Here is a 23235-nt window from a genome sequence, read left to right as displayed (position 1 = left end):
CTGAGTTAACCCTGACCCTATTAGATAATGTTTAAATAAATACATTCGTTAATATGAACACCATTACCTTAGTTAACATGTACACCATGAGGCAACTTGAAATCCATTATTAAAAGACTACCAGAACATAATTGAACTGTTAATGAACTGTTAGTAAATGTTTTTTACTGCATTTACTAATGTTAATAATGGGTTGATTAATGTATCCTGATTTTAAAGTGTTACCAGCAAAGTCAACTTTTCCGGTATCACAAGAGTGATGTCTGAAAGTGAACGACTCTAAACAATCTTACCTGGGTGTACCTTGCTGACAGTAGAGCGTTCACAGAAACAGTAGCCCTAGAGTAACACCATCAAGTATTTTATTCAAATTTATCTTGTTGTAAACATGTTGAAGACATTCCTTATTTCATTATTTCAAATATCTGAAGAGCCACTCCCCCAAATATATAGATTTTCTTACTGGTGACCACATAAACATAAACATCACCACATTTTTGTGCGCAGCATGAATCAAAGAGTTAATTAATTGAGTGTTATAGCAATAAATATTGTCCTTTGCAGTGCCGCAATTTCACATTGCAGAGCGGAGGTCTACAAACTCCGAGCACCACCTAACACTTGAGCCGGGGCTGTCTGTCCGTTTCTTCTTCTGCTGCTAATTTAGGGAATATTTTGGGTAAAAAAATACTTCACAAGAATGTTTATTGAGATGATTTTTAAGGATTTCAACCACACCAGAGGATCTCTGTATATAATTAGAAGGTGATGATTAATAACCTCAAACATAATGGATTCGTATAAAGTGACACACAAAATGACAAAATTAGAATACAATGCAAAAATGCAGCTTATCATAGTAAAACTATCATACCTTTTAATCCTCATATTTAGCAGGTATCATGTAGAATGTTCCACACCTATGTGGAAGCCTTGTGGAATGGACCACAGATTGTCATATACCAGCAGCTGCTATACATATCTGTTCATATTTTGGCATTTGCAAATTAAGCCTCATGATTTGTACATTTCCATCAAGTTCATTTTGGTTTCCTTTCCCTGGAGTGTTTTTGTTTTGGTGACACACACAATTTACGTGGGAATTATGTTAAATAACTGCGCAACATAACTCCTACTCCATCGCCCACTCACTCCAAAGACATTCGATGCTGTTCTCCAAAACACATCAGGAACTCAAAGCACACAGATCCACTCTTTTGAAACAGGGAACCTAGACTCCCTAAAGCCGATCTCAGTATGAAATCACGCAGTTCATCTCGTCTGCCAGCTCCTCCTCGAAGCGCCCGAGGGACTGTCCGGAGCCGCGGACGATCAGGTCGGTGGCGGCGTTCTCCATCTCGTCCAGGGTCATGTGACACGCCTCCGCAATCTCGCGCTTGGCAAAGTTCACGAATTTGGGGTCCCTGGCGTAATGCCCCAGCCCCTCTGATATCAGGATCTGGTGGAGGACAAAGGAACAACACAAAACGATGAACTAAGGACATAAAGAAACAATACAGACCGACGTCTTTGTCCTGTTTTTCCTTCTCTGTAACAACCAACCATCCATTCGGCTTCAGAACAACAACTAAACATTTGGATCAGTCATCAATCCCAACAGCAACCGGTGTGTCTTCTCTTTACCGCAACGTCTTTAGGTCGTGTTCCCCCATGAGAGCAGCAGCCCTCCTGCTGGACAGACTGACAGACAGACGAGGACAGGACGACTCACCGACTCCACCAGGCTGTCGGCGCTGCCCTTCTCGATGAGGTCCCGCTGCAGGATGGGGGGTATCCGGCCGCTGGTGTAGGTCCGGGACTGCCCCGGGTACCAGCCGGTGGGCCGGCTGCCCACGGGGAGGCTGGCGGTGCCGTCCGTCCACACGGGCTGGTGGGCGCCGCTGGCCTGGTCCACCAGGAGCATGGGCGTGTACAGCAGCTTGCCGCGGCGGCCCAGGGACTCAGCCCCGCCCCCGCCCATGGGCCCGCTGGGGACGGGGGACGCCGGGTGGTGGCCCCAGGAGGCCGGCGACGCCGACAGCACGGTGCCGGGCCGCGAGTCCAGGCTGTGCTGCGTCTGGGAGAGGTCAGAGGTCAGAGGTCAGAGGAGGTCAGGGGACAGTTTGGGCGTTGAACTAACACCCCAAAAAACAATGAACCGCAACACGGATGTAGACTAGCAGCAGGGGTATAGACGTATTTACTTGTTTAAATGTTGTATTTTTTTTTATTCTACTAATGTCCTGTAGGTGCTGCTGGAACTAGCTTAACTAGTTTCTAGTTATTAGTTATTAGCTCTTTTGGGGTGGTGTATGAACAGGTGTGGTCCTGTATGTTTGAGTGTGAGTGTCATATATACCAATATTTATCCATATGAATCCCAATTAGTTTGATTGTATGAAAATAATTGCCGGCCATGTTGATCTTTTGTTTTTAAACGTCTGAATGGTGTGTTGCTTAAATGTTGCTGTCGCAAGGAACTGTGGGAAGGTATTATCTCCCTTCTTTCATGAAGGATTTCACAGTGTAGCCTAAAAACAGCTCTAATCATGGCTGCCACTTAGATACTGCCAGGAGACTCAGTTCGGACCCTTCCTCTGCAAAAAAGACTATTCCACGCAGCCTGCCCTCACCAGTGTGATTGTTAGTCTTGTCCACAAGATGTCACCCCAGCGTTTTGCTCTCCTTTATGCCCTTATGTCATTGTGTTGTGTCCTGTGTATTTAAGTGTGTTGTTTATTTCTGTGTTTCTGAAAGTAAACACTGATGTGATACTTCATAGGTAATATATATATAAGAATGTATATATATATATAAGAATATATATAAGAATGCTAGCCGAAAGCACGCTATTCTGCGGACCGTGGATATCGACACGCTCCACACCAACCAAGTTCTATTTATCCACGACGGCGCCATATATGTCTAACATAATTGCAAGGAACAATAACAAATACAACGATGCCTGGGCTCAGATCCCCCCCACCCAGCGGCCGTGAGGTGTACCTGCAGCCTGGAGCGCGGGGCGGGCAGGCTGCCCCGGTAGTTCCCCGCGGGGGGGAGGGCGTCCTCGCTGGACTGCGGCCTCAGACACTGCAGGTTGAAGGACGGCTTTCGCCCTGAAACAACAGAATGGCACACGACCGTAAGGCGCCGACCGCGGAGAGCAGAGTCAGCCCGGGAGTCACAGGACGACGTTCCCCCACCTGTGGGCAGCACCGGCAGGAGGCGCCGCCTGACGTACTGCATGCCCGTCTCGTGTCCCTGGTAGTCGCCCGGGTTGTAGCCGCTCCCGTTGGCCACGCTGCCGTTGCCGTAGCTGCCGTTGCCGTAGCTGCCGGCGCTGCCGTTGCCGTAGCTGCCGTTGGCGCTGCCGTTGGCGCTGCCGTTCCCGTTGATGCTGACTACGCTGCCGTTGCCGTTGACGTAGCTGGTGGTGGTGGTGCTGCCGTTCCCGTTCATGCTGACCACGCTCCCGTTGCCCGTGTAACTGGCCTCAGAGTACCCGTTGCCGATGTACCCGTTGCCGATGTACCCGTTCCCCATGTACCCGTTCCCGTTGTAGGCGACCTGGGGCCCCGGGGCCCCCGTCGCTCCGTGAACAGCTCCGTTGCTGTTGTGATGGCCGTAGGGGACTCCGGCCGCGCCCGGCGGGGCCTGGCTGGGGATCTGCTCGCTGTAGCCCATCTCGGCGGGGGCGGCGGGGTAGATGTATCTGTGCATGCAGAAGAAAAGAGGATAAAAAAAATGCCAATGAGGGACATGCAGGCTGCTGACCCTCTGATCCACCTTAAAGGACCTCTTGTTGACACTGTCTATGTGGAGATGTAAATCAGCAGGGTTTTGTTCATCTCAACCCCCCAAGGGAGTACACACATTCTGATTCATTGCCGTTTGTGAGCCATTGACATTATATTGCAACAAGTTAGGCAGCTCCTGTAGCTGTACAAGCGCATATAACCATGTACTTCTCTCCAATAGTGGCCACATTGAACAAATCCCTGAATTCATATTCTGCGCGTGAGTTCTTGATTGAACAGTGGATCTTATAATTGCATCAGCTAACCGGTTGCAATGGATTGACCCAGTGGGGTCAAATATTAATTTGTGCTCAGCTGAGAGTCTCGTTCTATGTACATTCTTAGCAAACCGAACAAATACTTTAAGCATCCCTTCTCTCCTTGTTTCTGTGTACCTACCCATTTGCTGCCGGTGTGTATGCTGCAGTATTCTCAGAGTAATACACTGGATCATAAGTGGGACTAGCCACCGCTGGTTCAGCTATCGCTGGTTCAACCACCGCAGGTTCAACCACCGCAGGTTCAACCACCGCAGGTTCCACCAGGGCTGTTTCCACCAGGGCTGTTTCCACCAGGGCTGTTTCCACCAGGGCTGTTCCCACCACCGGAGCGTCCATCACCGCTGCTTCGGCCACCGCCGTTTCAACCACCTGCCTTTCAATCATTGGTTCACTCGGCAATGTTTGAACCACTAATGCCTCAACAGCTGCCGTGTAAATCGCCGTAGTTTCAACCACGGCTTCGCATCCACCTTCACAGACCACTGGTGGAGGAGGAGAAGGAGGAGGAGGAAGCGGAGGGGATTGAGGAGGAGGAAGTGGAGGGGATTGAGGAGGAGGAAGTGGAGGGGATTTAGGAGGTGGAGACAGCAGCCCACTGGTGAGGATCCAGCCGATCGGGAGAGAAGAGAACATGAAGTCAGTTTTAGAGGAACTCAATTGTGCCGCCCTTGAAAAAAATATACAGTGAATATTCAATGCACCGACGCATATGGGCGGAGAGATTAAAGAGCGTTAATGTGCGTCCCACCTGGTGGACTCAGACTTCAGGGGCTGGTCCGTCACCACGCTCATCCCCGGGACGAGGGAGTCGGGCCGCAGGTGGTCCGGCGTCGGCGCCACCTGCTCCGTGATCACGCCCCCGTCGGCCGGTTTGGGCGGCTCCTCCAGGAACACGGCGATCTCCTCCGCCGGGTCCGGCGGCGGCAGCGGGGTGGTGGAGGGGGTGCTGGGGGCGGAGGCCTCAGCCCCGCCGTCCTCGCCCATGTCCACCGCCTCCTCGTCCTCCAGGTCGCAGGCCATCGCCAGGCGCATCTCCGGGGCCAGGTCCTGCAGCGTCCGCAGCCCTTGCTGCACACACGCACACACACGCGCACACACACACACACACGCACACACACACACAAACATGTGGTTGGTTGTCGTGGTCAGTAAGGTAGACGGAGGGCGTGGAGTCGGAGCTGTGAGTGCAGCAGCAGCAGCTTTACCTGAAGAGCGGCTGCCTTGTCCTTTTTCTTGCTTTTTCTTTCCCTCTCCTTCCTTTTGCGGTACTTTTTGAAATAGTCCTGGATCAGGTAGCTGGCGTAAAACTTCCCGCATGTCACCTCATCCCCTGAGCAAGGAAAAATATATTTTTAGGCCCCGTGTCAGAGAAAATGGCAGACATATATTAAGCTGTTGAGGTCAGGTGACAGCCACGCGATGATGATACTTGGCTGCATTGCTGCACAGATTGTGAGTTTTATAGCTTAATCTGCCACCTGTGTCTTCACCAGAGAACTAGCCCACAGGTTGTAGTTCAGCAGCTTACCTCTAGGTGGCGGAATGATTTCATCAATGAGCTTAGGCTTTGTGCGCTTCCACAGTTTCTTTATGATCAGCTTTAGCTCTTCATTTTGTTGGTCAATGGGTCCTACACACAGGGGGGGGGCGTACAAACAACAACAATCACTCACGGCACTCTCCACGCCAGGTCATTTCACACCGGTGTCATTAAAAGTGCATGCAGGTGTAAGCGTTTTGGTATGACATTTGTGCGTGCGTGTGTGTTTGTGCGAGTGTGTTATGTGTTGTGTGTATGTGTTGTGTGTAGGGGGCAGGGCAGGATCACCTTCTGTCTTAATCTTCAGCGAGGTGCGCACCAGTGCAAAGAGGGTGGCGCTGAAGGTGACGGTGCCGTCGGCGTGCAGCGGCACATTCATGGCCACCAGCCTCTGATAGGGCGAGAGAGATTGAGGCGGGGTGAGGAGGGAGGAGAGCGAGGGGGAGGTAGGGAGGGAGGGAGGAGGGGAGCACTAATAGGATTGGCAGGGTGGGGGGAAGTGGAAGGCGCGCTCCAGGCCCGGGGAGAAGCTCAGTGCGGTGTGTGGCGGTAGATTGCAGATTAACCTAGGGAAAGGCTTGGAGGTGCCAAGTGTAAAAGGATCTGCATGTGTGTGCAGGATGTGTCATGAGTTTTGTGCCTCTGTTGATATGAATACATATTGAACACCTCAGGGTATAGACTAGAGTAAGTCACGGCGCTACACCCTGCTATTGTCACTTAAGACGACAGCAAGGGTTCAATTCTAGTAGGAAGTTCTGAATGGATGATGCGTCTTCTGTGTGCCTTACCTTACAAGCCACGCGATGTGGGCATAGCTTTCCAAAACCTAGAGGTGGCTGAATCCTGCGCAACATAGTGACTACGTCTATGTGCTTTATCCGACCGCTGCGGAGAACACACACAGAGCAGACACGTGACTTGATAGACATTGACTGGATACTGACTGGATACTGGGGCTGGATACTGGGGGTCGATCTCAGTGCTTTTTGGCTGGTCAAGCACCCCAACACTGAAACTATGAGATATAAATGTGAATTCAGTGAGTCAAGGTGAAAACCTCTGCTCAATGTTTAATGGGATGAATAGTAAATAGAATCATATTCTGTCGTTCATAACATGGAGGACCTGTAGTGTCTGCTCAGAGTCTTGACCAGGAGGGAGAGGGTTTGAGGAGGGTTTGAGCCTGGTTCTTACGTGGCCTCAGGGTCGTAGTCGGACCAGACCCTCTTAAACTCATCCAGATGGTGGGTGCCCAGCACGGTCCAGTCTCGGGTCAGGTACTCAAAGTTATCCATGATGACAGCGATGAACAAATTGATAATCTGAGTGAGAAAGAGAGCCAAAGAATATATATTTCAGCAAATCTTGTTTAGGGCAACAAATGCACTGAGGCACAGGAATTGAAGACATACATAAGTCCTTTTAAGAACCTGGCAAAAACATTTATTTTTAATAATTGAAAACAGCGATAAGTCATATTCTGTGTATTATTTCAAAATATAATGTTTTGATTTGTTAAGACACGTGCATATGTCCTCTTATGAAGAACACACAGGACCCTTAGTTAGTCTAACTGATAACAATAAAACGATAAAAACTGGGACCATGGATAATATAATTATTTTAACCAAGCAGGCTGCTCTAGCATTAATACACATAATATATACATAAATATGACTCTCCAACGCATAACAAACATCAAGTGAATAGTCTTAGACATGATATCCCTTTCTCTTCTGAGAGGATTGTCCTGACAGCGGCCCTGAGCTGCATGGGCTGCCTGCTTAGGTTGTACTTAGGCGGTGCGGGAGGTGGAGCAGACTGGGGGTGGGGCTGTAATCCGCCCGGCTCCTCTCACCAGGTAAGCGCAGAGCATGAAGAAGCTGATGAAGTAGATGTAGGCCAGGTTGCTGCCGCAGCTGAACTCCTCGCCGGGCACCGTGTCCGACTCCGGGTCACAGCGTCGGCCCGGCAACGCTGCCAGCATGATCTCCTGCCACTGCTCACCTGTAGCACACCTGGAGGGAGGGAGGGAGGGGGAGGGAGAGAAGGGAGGGGCGAGAGGTAGAGAGAGGGGAGAGGGGGGAGAGGGAAACAGAGAGAGGTGGGAGGGGGAGGGAGAGAAGGGAGGGGGGGAGAGGTAGAGAGAGGGGGGAGGGGGGAGAGGGAAACAGAGAGAGGGGGGAGGGGGAGGGAGCGAGAGAGGGGGAGAGAAGGGGAGAGATAGAGAGAGAGGGAGGGGGAGGAGGGTGATAGAGAGAGGGGGAGGTGGGAAGAGGGAGGGGAAGGGAGCGAGAGAGAGAGATGGAGTGAGAATAAGAGTGATAGAGTGAGGGTAGAGAGCCCAGGTATATAGGAGAGAGACAGAGAGGGCTACAGAGATAACTTGATGTACAGGAGGATTTTAACAAATGCGGTTCCTGAGATTGGTCCAGTATTGAACGAGAACGGTGCGGCCGTAGTCAGCGAAAACTAGCTGCTAGGTATTCCTTGGGGGCAAAAGCGATTGAAAATATGCGTCCTCTAAAAGTGCTTGTTTTTGCCACTGTCTGGCTGAGATTATATTCAATCTATTATGGAAAAGATCCCTCAAGAGAAATACAATTGGTAGTCTGAGTTGTTGCAGGAAGTGACCAGTGCAATGTGAGTGCGAGCTGGAAAGCAGAGAGTTTGTTTTGTTGGATTAGGAGAATAGGTGTTACTGGTTAATGATTCGGGTGAAGGAGCATTGAGATTGTAATGACAATAGGGAAACATCCTCCAACAAGATTTCAATCTTTTACCCTAGCAAGACGTGGTCAGACACAATAAGAAACAGACTGTGATCAAGCAAAAGTGTTATTTCTCTTTAGGGATCCATTCCATAATGATCGAATATAATATAATGAGTCTTCAGTGGCAAAAACAAGCACTTTTGTACATTACCGTGGCACTATCGCCCCAAAGGAATACATTACAACCCGTTTTTTCTCTAATTATGGCTGCAGTGTTCTTGCTCGATACCGGACCAATCTCAAAAATGTCTGTCGGCATTAGTCCCTCACACGCAAAATCATCGGAAAATAGGGTCCACGTTGAAGTCTCTCAAAGTTTTCCTTTAGGCACCTATAAGAAAGCAGTTCTTGTGGGGAGCGTTGTGTAGTTAGTTAGTGTAGTAGAGCTAGGGTGAGGGTTAGTCAGGACCAACCTGAAGAGCACGAGCACAGCCATGAAGAAGGTCTGGAAGTTACAGTTCCTGTTGATGTGGGTGTTCTCGTCCACGGCCACCTTCCCAAAGGTCTGGAAGAGACAAATACTTATTTTCCAACTAGAAACCTCACAGGTACTGATCTGAATTCTGAGCGATGACGCAGGCGATCTCTGTTTGTGTTATTCCATGTTTCCGTGTTTCCCTTTGTTCCTCATTCATTTATTGAATGAATCCTCATCCATGTTCTAATCTTCTGATTAAGGCCTGAGAGGATGAGGTTATTCTAGGTCAGGCTGGTGAGAGGGACTCACCTGCATGCCAATCACAGCATAGATGAAAAAGATCATGGCGATGAGCAGGCCGACATAGGGCAAAGCCTGTTAGGATGGAGAAAGAATAAACTATTAACGGTTCATTAGCACAAGCTACGTGATAGCCCTGTATGACATTTGTGTTAAAATGATTCAAACTGTGGGAGAATGACTTGAATGAGTTCTGCGCCGACCTGGAGAGACTTGATGAAGGTCCAGAGGAGGGTTCGAATGCCCTCCCCTTTGCTGAGTAGTTTGACCAATCGCAAGACTCGGAACAAACGGAAGAAGGTGATGGACACCTTTCCACTTTCACCTTTACCTCCACCCTGGAGAGCGAGGGAAGAGAGAGAGAGAGAGAGAGAGAGAGAGAGAGAGAGAGAGAGAGAGAGAGAGAGAGAGAGAGAGAGAGAGAAATAGAGAGATTCACAGACAGAGAGAGAGAGGAGAGAGAGAGATGGGTGAAGGAATGGACTTATAAATAGAGGGCCTGCCATGTTGTTGGAAGGTATTAAAGTATTACATTAGCACATTGTCGAGCACATTGTATTTGTTTGTGTGTGTGGGTGTGTGTGTGTTTGTGTGTGTGTGTGTGTGTGTGTGTGTGTGTGTGTGTGTGTGTGTTTGGCCTTGATACTTCTAGCCATGCTTACCTCAGCGTGTTCACCTCCCCCCTAGATCACCATTATGTTCCACAGCAGAGAAATTGTGGAGAATAAAAACAACATTACGGTTACTATTGAAACGTGAGGATGCATCTCAAATTAACCACTGGACATAAACTGAGATTTCTTAAGAGCAAGAAAACTCACACTTAATTCAGAAACGGCGATATCCAAAACGCTCCCGACGACAATCAAAGCGTCAAAAGAATTCCAGGGGTCGATAAAATAATGCTATGGAATAGAAAAGGGAAAAAGACATGAATATATTGCATAGGTAAGGGGATCATCTGTTGATGTTTCTGCATATGTATTGCGTCTATAAGAGGCAAAGCGTACATGAGCTCGGAGAGCCAGTAGTTTGATGATCATCTCCCCAGTGAACACGACCGTGAAGATCATGTTGAGGATGTCCATGATGGACGTGAACAGCTTGGACTGCTCGTAATGCTAGTGGAGGAAACAGCAACAGAGAATTATTAAATATAAATACAATATAATATATAATAACATATCAACACAGCATTAGTGTGTATTACTTAAGATACATCCGACATGAACGGTGCCCAGACGTACCTGCACGGCGAGTGTCAGCGTGTTGCCCAGAATCAGAGCAAACATGATGTACTCAAACTGGCTGGAGTTGACAATCTTCCAGAATTTGAGCTGCGACGGGTTTTTGGGTATGTAAATCTTTATAGGCTGTGCTTTTATAGCATAGTACACACACTGTCTCTGTCAAGGACACAGGAGCAGAGACATCAATTACATCAGATCCTCTCATGTATCTTTCTTTGTCTTTGAATATGTTTAAAAAGTGTAAGAATGAACCAACCTGATTTTTGTTGAGTTCGCAGTTTTTGAACTCCGCCTCTCCCTGCTCTCGGAACGTGATGATGACGAAACCCACGAAGATGTTCATCATGAAGAAGGCGATGATGATGATGTAGATGATGAAGAAGATGGAGATCTCCACGCGGTAGTTGTAGATGGGGCCCCGGTTTTCGGCGTTGGCGTCCACCGCCTTGTAGAGGAGTCTGGACGAGGAGAAGCACAACAACATGAACCTAGATACATAACATATAACACTGATACAATAATAGATACAATAACATGTCATTAATATGTCTACAGTCTTCCTGTGGACATCCAAGATGTCTAACCCTTGCTCTTAAGGACTTCAAGGCACCTTGAAGTCGCTTTGGATCAGAGTGTCTACTAATCAACTAGTTAGTAAATACATCATACACATATCCTGTCATGTTAGCACTTACTGCGGCCAGCCTTCAAACGTGGACACGGTGAACAGAGCCAGCATGCCCATCAGCACGTTGTCGAAGTTGAAGTCGCTGTTCTCCCAGATCCGCTCGCGCACCATGGGGTGGTTCATGTCGCCGTCTTTGTACACCACAAAGGTCCCCCTTCGGGTCCAGACAACAACGACAGCCATATTTAACAATGACGGTTCTCGTGACATTCAGACAGAAGAGCAGGAGCCTTACTCACTTGCATTCGTCTGGCGTGTGCTTAGCCTCGTCTGTGCAGCTGTAGAACCGCCCCTAAAACCGAGGAGGAGAGCGACACACAGGTGAGTGATCGCATTGTCGTCAGCTGACCAGAGATCAGAACGATCAGAGCACGTGGAAACGGTCAGGTGCGGAGGGGAAGAGCCACGCACCTTGAAGAGCTGCACGCCGATGCAAGCAAACATGAACTGCAGAAGGGAGGTGACGATCAGGATGTTGCCGATGGTTCGGATCGCCACGAACACACACTGCACGACGTTCTGGGGGCGCGCGAAAGAAAGCAATTTTATTCCGGAAATACAGATATGTTTTCAAGAAAGAAAGAAGGAGAGAAAGAGAGACCAATAGAATGAAAGACAGACGGAGAGATAGGCAGAAAGAAAGGAGAGAAAGACAGACCAACAGAAAGAGATAAAGGAAGACAGAAAGGCAGACAGAAAGATAGGAAGAAAGAAAGGAGAGAAAGAAAGAAAGTAAGAAAGTAAGAAAGCAGGCCAGCTTGCCCTACCTTGAGGCCCTTGGCTCTGTTGATGGCCCTGAGCGGCCTGAGCACACGCAGAACCCTGAGGATCTTCACCACCGAGATGGCACTGGAGCTGAAAGCAGCAACAGGAGCGCATCACCACCACGGCAAGCTAGAGCGGTCACGGTTTGTACTCAGAAGGGCAACATGAGATTTGATCGTGCTTGCACGGTTCAACCAAAGTATATTAAAGTGTCTATAAGAATCTGATGGTGTCTGTCTTCAGAGGAGGGCTGGCTGCTACCCGAGTGTGTGTGGACTCACTGGAGGAAGAAGGACATGAGGGACACGCTGACGACCAGCAGGTCCAGGAGGTTGAAGGCGTTCCGGCAGAAGGAGCCCGTGTGCAGAAAAGCTCCATAAACTGTCATCTGGAAAGACAAGGAAAACTTGAATCATAATAATCAATGTTGTTTTTCTTTGTTTTTTGGGACATTGTCAGAGTTTTGAAAAAATATCAAATCATGGTCGCTGTGATCACCTTCAGAATGATCTCCACTGTGAACACTGAGGTGAACACATAATCAGCATAGCCGAGGACCTGGAGGAGAAAAAACAAACAGTACGTATATCAAGTCTATGAATGACATGCATCTGCTCATTGGAAGGCATGAAGCGGGGAACACATGATGAGCTTTCAGAGTTGGCGTTGCCAATGAGTCTGACGTTGAAGGAGTCTAACTGAGCGCTGGCATTACACTGGCGTAGCGGACCACTTAGATGCTCCAACTTCTCTAAATCCAAATGCCCTTCATTTCTGAACCTCGGTACACGTTTTAGGAGGTAAAAGCGTTGAACTCTGACGGCTGGTCCAACCTAGCATCCGGCGCTTTGCTCTACGCTCATCACGGACCGCTTCTGGAGAAGTTTTGCTGCCAGCATTCTTACAATGTTTCTGAAGGAGTGAGACTTGATGGGATCCTCAGCGGCCAGTGAGATACTGCTGAGGATGATGAAGACGAGGATGAAGTTGGTGACATAGGGGTGGTGGATGAGGTTGTGGCAGGCCACTCGCAAGCTGCAGGTGGGATAAGGTGGATAGAGTGAGAGAATGAACATATAACATGCAACACATCCTAATAAACGTAGCAGGGGGCATGTCTTAATGGAGCAGCATTGCATCGGGTTTCTTCATTACTGTAGACCCGACTGCAGAGACACAGGAGGTAACCTGCAAGTGGAAACTTTACTGCAAAACAGCCTAACCTATAAACGTCAACATAGAGACACTGCCATAACTCCCTTTATAGTTCAGAACAAAAAGGTAGTCAATTAGATTAGAGTTAGAATTGAAACATTGTATCACACATAACCACACACTTAACACTTAACCACAGTCATGGGTATTTCAAAGATTTGATGGGCATATCTTTCAGATGGATAATGGACCAATAATGAATTGAATGGCTTGCACAGTGAGATGCGAGATGAGATCTAAACTGAATGCATTATGTTTCCCTTCAACACAGCGGCATCGGAAAGGCACACAACTCTGCAGCCACGACAAAGACGTGATGTGGAGAATCTCTAATTACCAGTTCTTCTTCCCCAGAATGAAGAACGAGCTCCCGTCAGGAATGGGGACGATCTTCTCTTTAGGCCCGGAGAACTCTGGTTTCATAGGAGCCACTCCTGTAGCACAAGAACAATCCAATAAACCGATCGGCCGTCAGACGGCGTGAGCAGCAGTCCTCCTCAGAGCGCCCCCCCCCACTCACCCTCCAGGCCCTCGATGGCTCTCAGCTCCTCGTTCTCCTGCCAGTCATCCTCTTCGTTCTGCCCCGGTGGAGAGCAGGGGAGGACAAAGACACCGTTTATTTTTTTTGTGAGTTCCATCTTTGTAAAAATCGAACAGAATGCACAGTCAAGGTTGCGTAATATATTTTACCCCTGCGTCTTCATCCTCCTTCTCCTCATCTTCATCCCACTCGTCGTCTTCCTCCTTTTTCTCCCTACAAGTTAAACATTTCAGTTACTGAGGAGTCGGTCTGACTGAAAACACACTACAGGTCTGTGACTCGGCCCGTTGACCATACATTAGAGAATGTACACTTAATGACCCTTAATGGGCGTTTGATGATTGACCTCACAAAACCTCCAGTGAAAACCCTACTTACTCCTCTTTCTTTTTACCGCCTCCACCTGCCAAGTTGTCCACGGCGATAGCCAAGAAGACATTGAGGAGGATGTCTGGTTTTGCTGTTAAAGATCCACTTTATACATCAACATGTTTTTTGGAAAATGATACAGGGCGATCCCAAGGTGCGACGAGTCTCACACTTTTCATTAACCACGGTGACGGTGTTCTGAGGAAAGGATACAGTTACCGCAGACGAAGAGGATGACAAAGTAAATGCACACCACCATGTTGGGGAAGATGGGCCCTCCGTACGCCATGATGCCGTCGTACATCACAGCGTTCCAGTCCTCCCCGGTGAGGATCTGCTCACAGGCCGGCAGACACACAGACAGACAGACAGACGGGTGGGTAGACAGACGGGGAGGGAGGAAGTCAAGGAGGCAGACAGACAGACAGACAGACAAACAGAAAGACCCACAGACAGACGTAAAGAGAAAAATACATCAAGTCCACCCAAGGAAGGAAGAAAGAAATAAAGAAAACAATGAATGGATGAATACATAAATGAATAGTGAATGAATGAATGAATGATGAGAGATCAGTCAATGAAATAGGTCATGTGATCCACTCGAGGGAATCGCCGTGTTGTGCTCCATAACAGAGCTGCTCACCTGGAAGCAGGTGAGCAGGGCCTGTGGGAAGGAGTCGAATGTGCTCCTCTTCATCTGAGTCTCATCAAAGTTGAATTTGCCTCCGAACAGCTGCATGCCCAGCAGGGCGAAGATGATGAGGAAGAGGAAGAGCAGCAGCAGCAGGGAGCAGATAGCCTTCATGGAGTTCAGCAGCGAGTTCACCAGGTCTGACAGGGCCGCCCAGTGCCTGGCAACACAAGACAACAGCGAGTACAACAGAGTCAGAGAACACCTCGTTATGTACTGACTCTCTCTCTAGGTCGCCCTCGGACGAGTACTGCAGCGTGTTTCCAATCTCAGTCCTCCATACAGCTGTCCACGTATGTTGGTGTGGGACACCCTGGTGATGGAGGCCTGTACGGCGGTTCCCACAGCCCCAGCCTGCAGGCTAGGAGCTTCTGGAGTCTCTGGCAATGACCGGCCAGTCTCCTTCTCCTGGATGCTATCGTCTCCTTCGCACTCAATTCAATGACGTTTGGCGTTTGTTCATTTCAATGTTCATTTCATGTCAATGTTTGTTTATTAGTTTTGATTCAATTTGAATTTGGATATTGGTGTGCTGATTTAAGTACTACTCATATACGACTCATAGCACAACTCAAGTTGTTTGTTTTGTTGTTAATTAACTAACAACAAATAATTGTGTATTTTATTTCATACAAAAAAAGAGTGCTGCGTGGATTTGGCAGGGGCCTACATATGGATTTGCATGTCTAGTACTCTAGCTTTGTGTGTGTGTGCATTCATTTGAGTGTGTCTGTATTCATGTACACAATTGTCACAATGTACCAGCTTTAGAGACTTCCGATTCTGATTAAAGGCATCGTTGTAAACCAGCCTCATCAGCTATTGGAGCCTTAATGACAAACCCTGGAGGGGCGAACCAATGAGGTGTCCCCATGAATCTGACAGGAGGCGTCTCACCGGGTCATCTTGAATATCCTGAGCAGCCGGATGCAGCGCAGCACAGAGATGCCGATGGGCGGGATGAACTCCAGCTCCACCAGCAGCGTCTCCAGGATGCCGCCACACACCACGAAGCAGTCGAAGCGGTTGAACAGCGCCATGAAGTAGATCTGCAGCCCGAAGGCGTACATCTTCATGGACATCTCCAGCGTGAACAGCAGCAGCAGGATCTTATTGGCGCGCTCTGGGGGCGCACAGGAAAGAGGAGGCGCGTGCGACTTCTTATGTTACTGTACCCGGTCGTTTGACATGGACCTGTGCATACATTACAGTCAGGGCGTTAAGCAGACGCTTTTGTGTGAAGCACTTTGAGTCTGCCTCGTGGATGAAAAGTGCTATATGAATAAAGTTGCCTTGCCTTGCCTTGCCTAAGCACATTTGTCGGAAGAAGGAGAAACAATATATTGTTGACATATATTATGTCGTACGGTAAAGATAAGGTTAAGGATAACCCATTTACCGCACACAAAGATAGCTAGGATAAGACGCTACACAATGCTCAGTACTATTTTTAAGTGCAACATACATTAAGTGGGTTGTGGGGGGGGATGCATATCCATCAATACACAAACAAATGTTCTATATGTTTCCTTAATGATGTTGTTGTCCTGTATCATGTCGTGTATGATTATCTGACGCTGTGACGGTGTGTAGAGGGAGGGCAGTGCTCGGAGGCCGTGTGTGTGTGTGTGCCCGGGGCGGACCTTGCATCTCGGTGAGCCAGACGGGCTGGCCGTAGTGCTCCGAGGCGCTGGCCACCGTGTTGAGGAACACCAGCAGCAGGACCAGCCAGTAGAAATTGTTGGTCTTCACGGCCACCCGGCAGTTCTTCCTCATGGTGTGGTTCAGCTGGCACAGCTGGTCGCTGGGCAACCACACAAAACGAGGGGTGACTCACAGGGAGAGGTGGCTTGAGCGGTAAACACACTGGGGGGGGGGGGGGGGGGGGCTACAGGCTATTTCTGTGTCTTTTATGGGCAGTGAGGAGAGACATGAAAGTGGGTTGAGGGAGGGATGGTTGGCAGCGCACTAGCGGCCCCTGCCAACCTGGTAATACCGGTTTTATTTTATTTTTATTCACTCACTTCACTTAGGAATATCGAATGACTCACCAGAAACTGTTGGCCATCATCTTTGCCCTGTGAGTAAGGAGAAAACAAACTTATTATTCAGGGGATCAATTCTTACGAAACACACAACATCTTTAGACGTTGTACGTCGTTCTTGTCTCACATCAAGGACGCGCAGAAGCCGTTGTCGTCATCCAGATATGCGATGTCGTCGTCAGAATCCGACTCTATTTGAAGAAAGAGTTTAGGTTCATCCTGTATTATTAGACAAAATCAACTAGGCACGCTAAAGAGTGGAACAGAAGGAGCAGAGAGATGGCCGACGTACCTCCATCCTCATTCTGTTTGTACCAGCCAAACTTCTTCATCATCTTTTTCTTGGCTATTGCAGCACCTTTGGAAACACACAGACGAGGGTTACGTCACTTTAAGTGTGTGTGTGTGTGTGTGTGTGTTTGTGTGTACATTGGTTAAAGAAAGATGTCTCCAACATAGTTCAATATATAGATGTGTCATATGTTATTTGTTTACTGAGGTGTACGTAGGGTCACGTAGGGTGTGTTTGTTTATGTTGGTTCATGAGTATGTTTATGCATATGCGGTGCAGTTGTGTGGGGGCACAAGCGTGTGTGTGTTTATGTGTGTGTGTGTGTGTGTGTGTGTGTGTTTGTGTGTGTGTGTCTGTTTACATGTATGATGCAGCCTGCATGCATAACTATCCATGTTGATCCGTGTGAAGAGCATGTGTGTGTTTGTGTGGAAGTAGATTTTGTGTGTGTGTGTGTGTGTGTGTGTGTGTGTGTGTGTGTGTGTGTGTGTGTGTGTGTGTGCAGTGGTGCTCACGCTTGTTGCCCTCCTCGTCCACGTCCTCGGCCTCGATGAGCCAGTCCATGTAGCCGATCATGTCCTCCTCCATCTGCTTGCTCTCCTGGGCCTTCTGCAGCTCCCCGCGCGCCACCGCCTTCTCTCGCTCCTTGGAGAACTCTCTGCCAGGGCACGCACACAGGCACACACACACACACACACACACACACACACACACAAACATACACAGGAACGCACACACACACACACACACACACACACACACACACACAGGAACGCACACACACACACACACACACACACACACACACACACACACACAGGAACACAGACACACAGGAACGCACGCACACACACACACACACACACACACACACACACACGCACACACACACACACAGGAACATAGACACACAGGAACGCACGCACACACACACAAACACACACACAGGAACACAGACACACAGGAACGCGCACACACACACACACACACACACACAGGAACACAGACACACAGGAACACACACACACACACACACACACACAGACACACAGACACAAGCACACACACACACACACACACACACACACACACACACACACACACACACACACACACACACACACACACACACACAAAGGAGGCAAAGGAGGATGCACACACGCAGGCACACGCATCCAACAACAACATAGACATGCACACATAGAGTAGGAATGGAAGGATGTTATTAGAAAAGCTATCTGATGTTGGTCACTTTATTAGATAACTAAACTGACATAGACGTATGTGCATATGGTTTTACACCATAGAGCTTGGACAGAACACACATAGCTCACTGGCTTTCTTTTTTCACATTTTTCACGTTTTTTCAAGGTCACATACCCGCTCAACACACCCAATACGAGGTTGATGATGAAGAACGATCCAAAGATAACTAGAGATACAAAGTAGATCCAGGGAATCTCAAAGCCAATGGCGTCGTTCATCTGTGTGGAGGATGGAGCGCGGATAAGAAGCAAGAGAGAGCGAGAGGTAAGACCACACTTTGAAATAGTTTCCTATCAGAACGGGAGGCAGAGGAGGATATACCATACAGTATGTAGAATGAATGGAAGAATTGATTTACCCAGTAAAGCACATCCGTCCAGCCCTCCATAGTGATGCACTGGAACACCGTCAGCATAGCGAAGAATATGTTGTCAAAGTTTGTGATCCCACCGTTTGGCCCCTCCCACCTTCCCCTGCACTCTGTCCCATTGGACATACAGAAGCGCCCGTTCCCCGCAAAAGCACAAGGTGTTGGGTCGTCGTCCAGCATTAGTTCTAGTGGGGCGGAAACAAACAGTAATGGAATGCATTATAAGCACATGCAAGTGGAAAATAATCAGTTTGTACTGTATATGTTCAAGCATGATCAAAAACAGACCATAAACAATCTGTCTCTAATCTACTTAACAGTCTGTCAGTCTGTCTCAGAACACGTTTATTACTAGCTTGATTATGTCCAGGTCGACACAAAACAACAGTCGGCTACACGCGGTACAGAGGTGGGTGATCTGCGGCCTGTGTCCAGACCTGAGCCCAGGTAGTAGCAGGTCTTGTGCATCCTGCCGATGAAGAGCTCCAAGCCGATGATGGCGTAGATGATAATGACGAACATGACCAGCATACCGATGTGGAGCAGAGGCACCATGGCCTTCATGATGGAGTTCAACACAATCTGCAGACCTGGGGCACAACACAGGAGACGAGATAAGATCCCTCTTTTTCTAATCCCAGAACGGAAACCAAGCGTGTCAGAGCAGAAAGATATGAATAATATACACTGCAGCATTTGCAGTTCATGTAACCATGGCCTCAGTCTGTACAGAAGTGCCTTGGGGACCGCGAGGACCTACTCGGCACTCCAGAGACCAGCCTGAGCGGTCGCAACACCCTGAACGCTCTCAGGGCTTTGACGTCCAGCCCTCCGGGTTTGCCTGCAGCGTGGTGGGCCTCCCCTGGCTTGTGGTCCGTCATCCCCTCGGCCATCACACTGAACAGCCTGCACGACACACACACACACACACACACACACACACACACAGTGACATGTGACCCCTCAACATATACATAACAGCGACACAGATGTACAAGTGCGTGTCTATGTGTGTCAACATACCCGACGATGACGATGACAAAATCGAGCAAGTTCCAGCCGCTGCGGATGTAGGCGCTGGGGTGCATGACCAGGCCGTAGGCCAGGATCTTAGTGAAGGTCTCGATGGTGAAGATGACCAGGAAGACGTACTCTACTTGTTCCTGTGCACATACGAGGAATAGGGAGTCTTCAGGCAAACTGTCCTTTACTCTCCTCATTAGTTCAACGGTAGATCTGACCTGGATGAGCCCTGTTGCTTCATAGCTAGGGGATATATTTTGGATACACACAGGGGGGGAAATGGGGAAATGAGTCATTGTGAGTATGGTCGCCTTCATTACGAATGCAAGAAGGTACTAGCGTTCTGATGAAGACTTATACTTTAGATTTCTCCTGGACACTACTTATAGTCACTTATTTTTCTCCCAAGAACAAAAGAAAAGAAAAGTCTGTGTGACGTATTTATCCCGGTGGCTTTGTGACCTCTTAACCCAGTCTCTATCCTGCAGTCTTAATCCGGTGGCTGTATACCTTTTCAGTAACCTTCAGCCTAGTTCTGCTAATCAGCGTCACTGTCAGCTCTACGTCCTACTGGCACAGTAGGAGAACCTGACCGATTGCGTGAGGCACGATGATTTGTTAATGGACAGAGATGAGAAAAAACATAATATATATAAATAGATGATAAATAACACAGCAACAGAACATTAACTTAAGTATGAAAGCGATTTGATGCAAATGTTATGAAGAGGGCTGTGAAGATAGTGAAACATATTAAATTAGTTATTATAAGTTTACTTTTAAAGCAGACAACAACATGAATTAAAACTACATTACAGTGGAAATTACATTATATTATTAATGCACCTTTTCACAGAGGCGTCGTCCTAAAACAAACACAGGTGTTGCTCATAACAATTATCCTCTGTAACTTTTATGTACCAGGGCACAGGCAGTACACCAAACAAGAGGAGATAACCCACATTGCCCTGGTACATGAAGGAGCAGACCCTTAGTTAGTATTATGAGCTACACATCTTCTTAATGAAGAGGGTCTTGAGCCCCATTACATGTGGTGATCCACCCATTGTTAAAAAAAACACTCCTTTGTTGATAATGACTTAGTGGAATAGGTGGTATTGAAAGTGTTGTGATGTAAAGGGGAATGAGAGAAACAGACAGAGAGAGAGAGAGAGAGAGAGAGAGAGAGAGAGAGAGAGAGAGAGAGAGAGAGAGAGAGAGAGAGAGAGAGAGAGAGAGAGAGAGAGAGAGACAGACAGAGAGACAGTGGAAGAAAGCGAGCAGATGGTAAGTGTCATTATTCCTGAGAGGATCACCTGACCTTAGACTGACCACAACTTTTTCTTCCTTAATGTCATTATCCTTTAACAGAACTATTACCCTCTCGTTAATAGCTGCTGTCAAAATATTTTTTCTCGAGGCCACACTCATTACATTCCATTAATCACATGAAATGTGACACATTTTTAATGAAGATATATTACTAACGTATATTCTATAATATAATTAATGTTTGTACATGGCATACTGAACATATTTTTCCTTTATTTATTTATTAAGGCTTGCAGTTATGTATCCATCATTTTTGTATAAGTGTATGTATGTATGTATGTGTGCGTGCATGCGTGCGTGTGTGTGTGCATGTATGTATGCATATATTAATTTATTAATTTATGTATTAATGAATGCATGCAAGTTTGTCGATCTGTCGGTCTGTATCTCCATATAGTCACAGTGTTCTTTATATTATACTTACATTGATACAAATCCACATTTAGTGAGAGCCTCTGTGGAGATAACTCACCAGATTGTGATTGGTGGCGTTGGAGTCATCGTCTGGGTAGGGTTTGGTGACTCCCATAGCGACACAGTTGGCGAAGATGGCGAGGAGGATGAATATATCGAAAGGCCTGCAGGACTGGAGTCAAGGACTGAACAACAACAACTATAACAACATCATTTAAAGCTAGGGTAGGTTAGTCATAGATATCCCGGGAGTAGCTTGATTTTCAAAGAACACTTAAAGTATAAGTGTTCATCAGAACGCTAGTACCTTCTTGTATTTCGATTTTCAAAATATCCCCCAGGCCTGCCTACAAAGCCACTCCCCAAAAACACATGAAGGGCTTGCTAGCTTTAGCAACAGGTGCCTAGCCTTTGTGAATGAGACTCATTTGCAATGAGAACAGGGGCAGGGCGCAGGCAGGTAGCCGGGCAGGTAAGTAGAGAGCGAGGTAAGACATCCAATCATTTAATTCGGGTCAAATTAAATGAATGGAAGGGCGTATTACCGGCCTGTGACAGCCAAAGATACCAGATTTTTCTATTAAGATCAAAGTATTTGATTCATTGATTGGTGTTGGGATGTTAAGAGAAATATGACAAAAATAAATCTAAAATAAATTGCCTACTACTATGGCTTTAAATGAGGTGAACTGCCATGCAACACACACATTATCCACATTCAGGCAGTTTGACTCATATGTAAACACGCAGGCAGACAGGATACTTCCATTCGACGAGGGCCAGGGCGGCCATGCGGATGGGGTTGCTGAGCGTGAGGCAGCAGAGGGCTCGGGGGGCCCTGAGGGCCGACTTGTTGGCCTGGATGGCCTTCTTGGCCCCCCCGCCCCGCTTCCTGGCCGAGCCGCTGGAGCCCAGGGTGTCCGACTTCCCGCCATCTCCCCCGTTGGCGGCATCTGTCGTAGAGCACAGACCAGAGAAATACAGAGTAGAGTAAACAGTCATAATGTACAGTAAACAGTCATAATGTACAGTAAACAGTCATAATGTCAGTGACATCTGCGACATGAACCTGAGTGACTGTGAATTAAATCAAACCCACATATAATTCATATTTAATGCTGGGAATGGTAGGTTGGCCTTATCCAACAGAGACAATGCCTTTTGTATGGTGGTCTTGAAGTCAAGAATATGATGGGGGAAGCCACATTTTGCTGATCCTGCTGGATACTGTTCCTAGGATATGGAATAGCTGAAGTGGCCTGGCTCATTGTGTGTGTTTTAGCCGGATTCGTAATGTATGATAAAGTTATGAAACTATACAGGACATGCCCCCAATAGCCAGGCAGGACATGTTTTATTTCCAGGATGCATAGAATAAGATGAGATGTGACCTACTTCTTTATTGGGAGCAGCATGATACATAGCCCCAAATCTGTGAACATCTGTTGGCCAGTGGCTGCAGGTATTTCTTTAATTTAACCTATTTAACCTATCAATTGTAAGGCCTATAAAAAATAAAAACCAGTACTAGGCAATGTAAATAAATGAGAAACCCATAGGCCAACCCTTTTACTAGAAGATTAGTGAAATCACAATATATAATGATTATTAGTTCATAGTTGTCAAGTCCTATTTAATTGACATTGTAGGTCTAGGTGTAGCAAACAAGGCTTGTATTAATAATCAAATCCAAAACACTTTAACAGCTGTCAATCCAAATGGCTTCAAATGCTTCCTACAGTCACCTACAATACTTGTTTACCTACGCAGTTTAATCAATAGTCGATCATATGATATTTAGGAGGGGTAGCTGCTTGGCAAGCAGCTTATTAACTGAAAAGATTGGGTTTTCCATGTA

General features: G+C 47.5%; 1 protein-coding gene across 1 annotated transcript; it reads right to left on the bottom strand.

Annotated features, from left to right (window-relative positions):
• Nucleotides 1-1252: 1252 nt before the first annotated feature.
• cacna1fa (calcium channel, voltage-dependent, L type, alpha 1F subunit a) lies at nucleotides 1253-22313 on the bottom strand (the record flags this gene model as incomplete). Its single annotated transcript, XM_084479867.1, has 45 exons — nucleotides 22141-22313; nucleotides 21436-21541; nucleotides 19632-19771; nucleotides 19369-19514; nucleotides 19046-19198; nucleotides 18597-18793; nucleotides 18353-18456; nucleotides 17488-17630; nucleotides 16973-17038; nucleotides 16808-16871; nucleotides 16687-16713; nucleotides 16279-16439; nucleotides 15533-15758; nucleotides 14588-14795; nucleotides 14158-14278; nucleotides 13954-14026; nucleotides 13725-13788; nucleotides 13555-13612; nucleotides 13372-13468; nucleotides 12725-12854; nucleotides 12318-12377; nucleotides 12101-12207; nucleotides 11822-11909; nucleotides 11466-11573; nucleotides 11294-11346; nucleotides 11062-11208; nucleotides 10623-10824; nucleotides 10364-10522; nucleotides 10127-10237; nucleotides 9938-10021; nucleotides 9779-9799; nucleotides 9320-9454; nucleotides 9126-9191; nucleotides 8812-8903; nucleotides 7483-7642; nucleotides 6819-6946; nucleotides 6413-6509; nucleotides 5910-6012; nucleotides 5610-5711; nucleotides 5287-5411; nucleotides 4830-5149; nucleotides 3207-3715; nucleotides 3007-3119; nucleotides 1733-2077; nucleotides 1253-1459 (listed from the first exon to the last, which is right to left on the bottom strand). The coding sequence occupies exons 1-45, from the start codon at nucleotides 22167-22169 to the stop codon at nucleotides 1253-1255; spliced, it is 5955 nt and encodes a 1984-aa protein (XP_084335993.1). The 5' UTR covers nucleotides 22170-22313.
• Nucleotides 22314-23235: the final 922 nt, after the last annotated feature.

This window comes from Micromesistius poutassou, assembly GCF_964030765.1.
Source record: "Micromesistius poutassou genome assembly, chromosome: 15".
Taxonomy (NCBI): Eukaryota; Metazoa; Chordata; class Actinopteri; order Gadiformes; family Gadidae; genus Micromesistius; species Micromesistius poutassou.
This window is presented reverse-complemented; position numbering and strand designations above follow the sequence as displayed.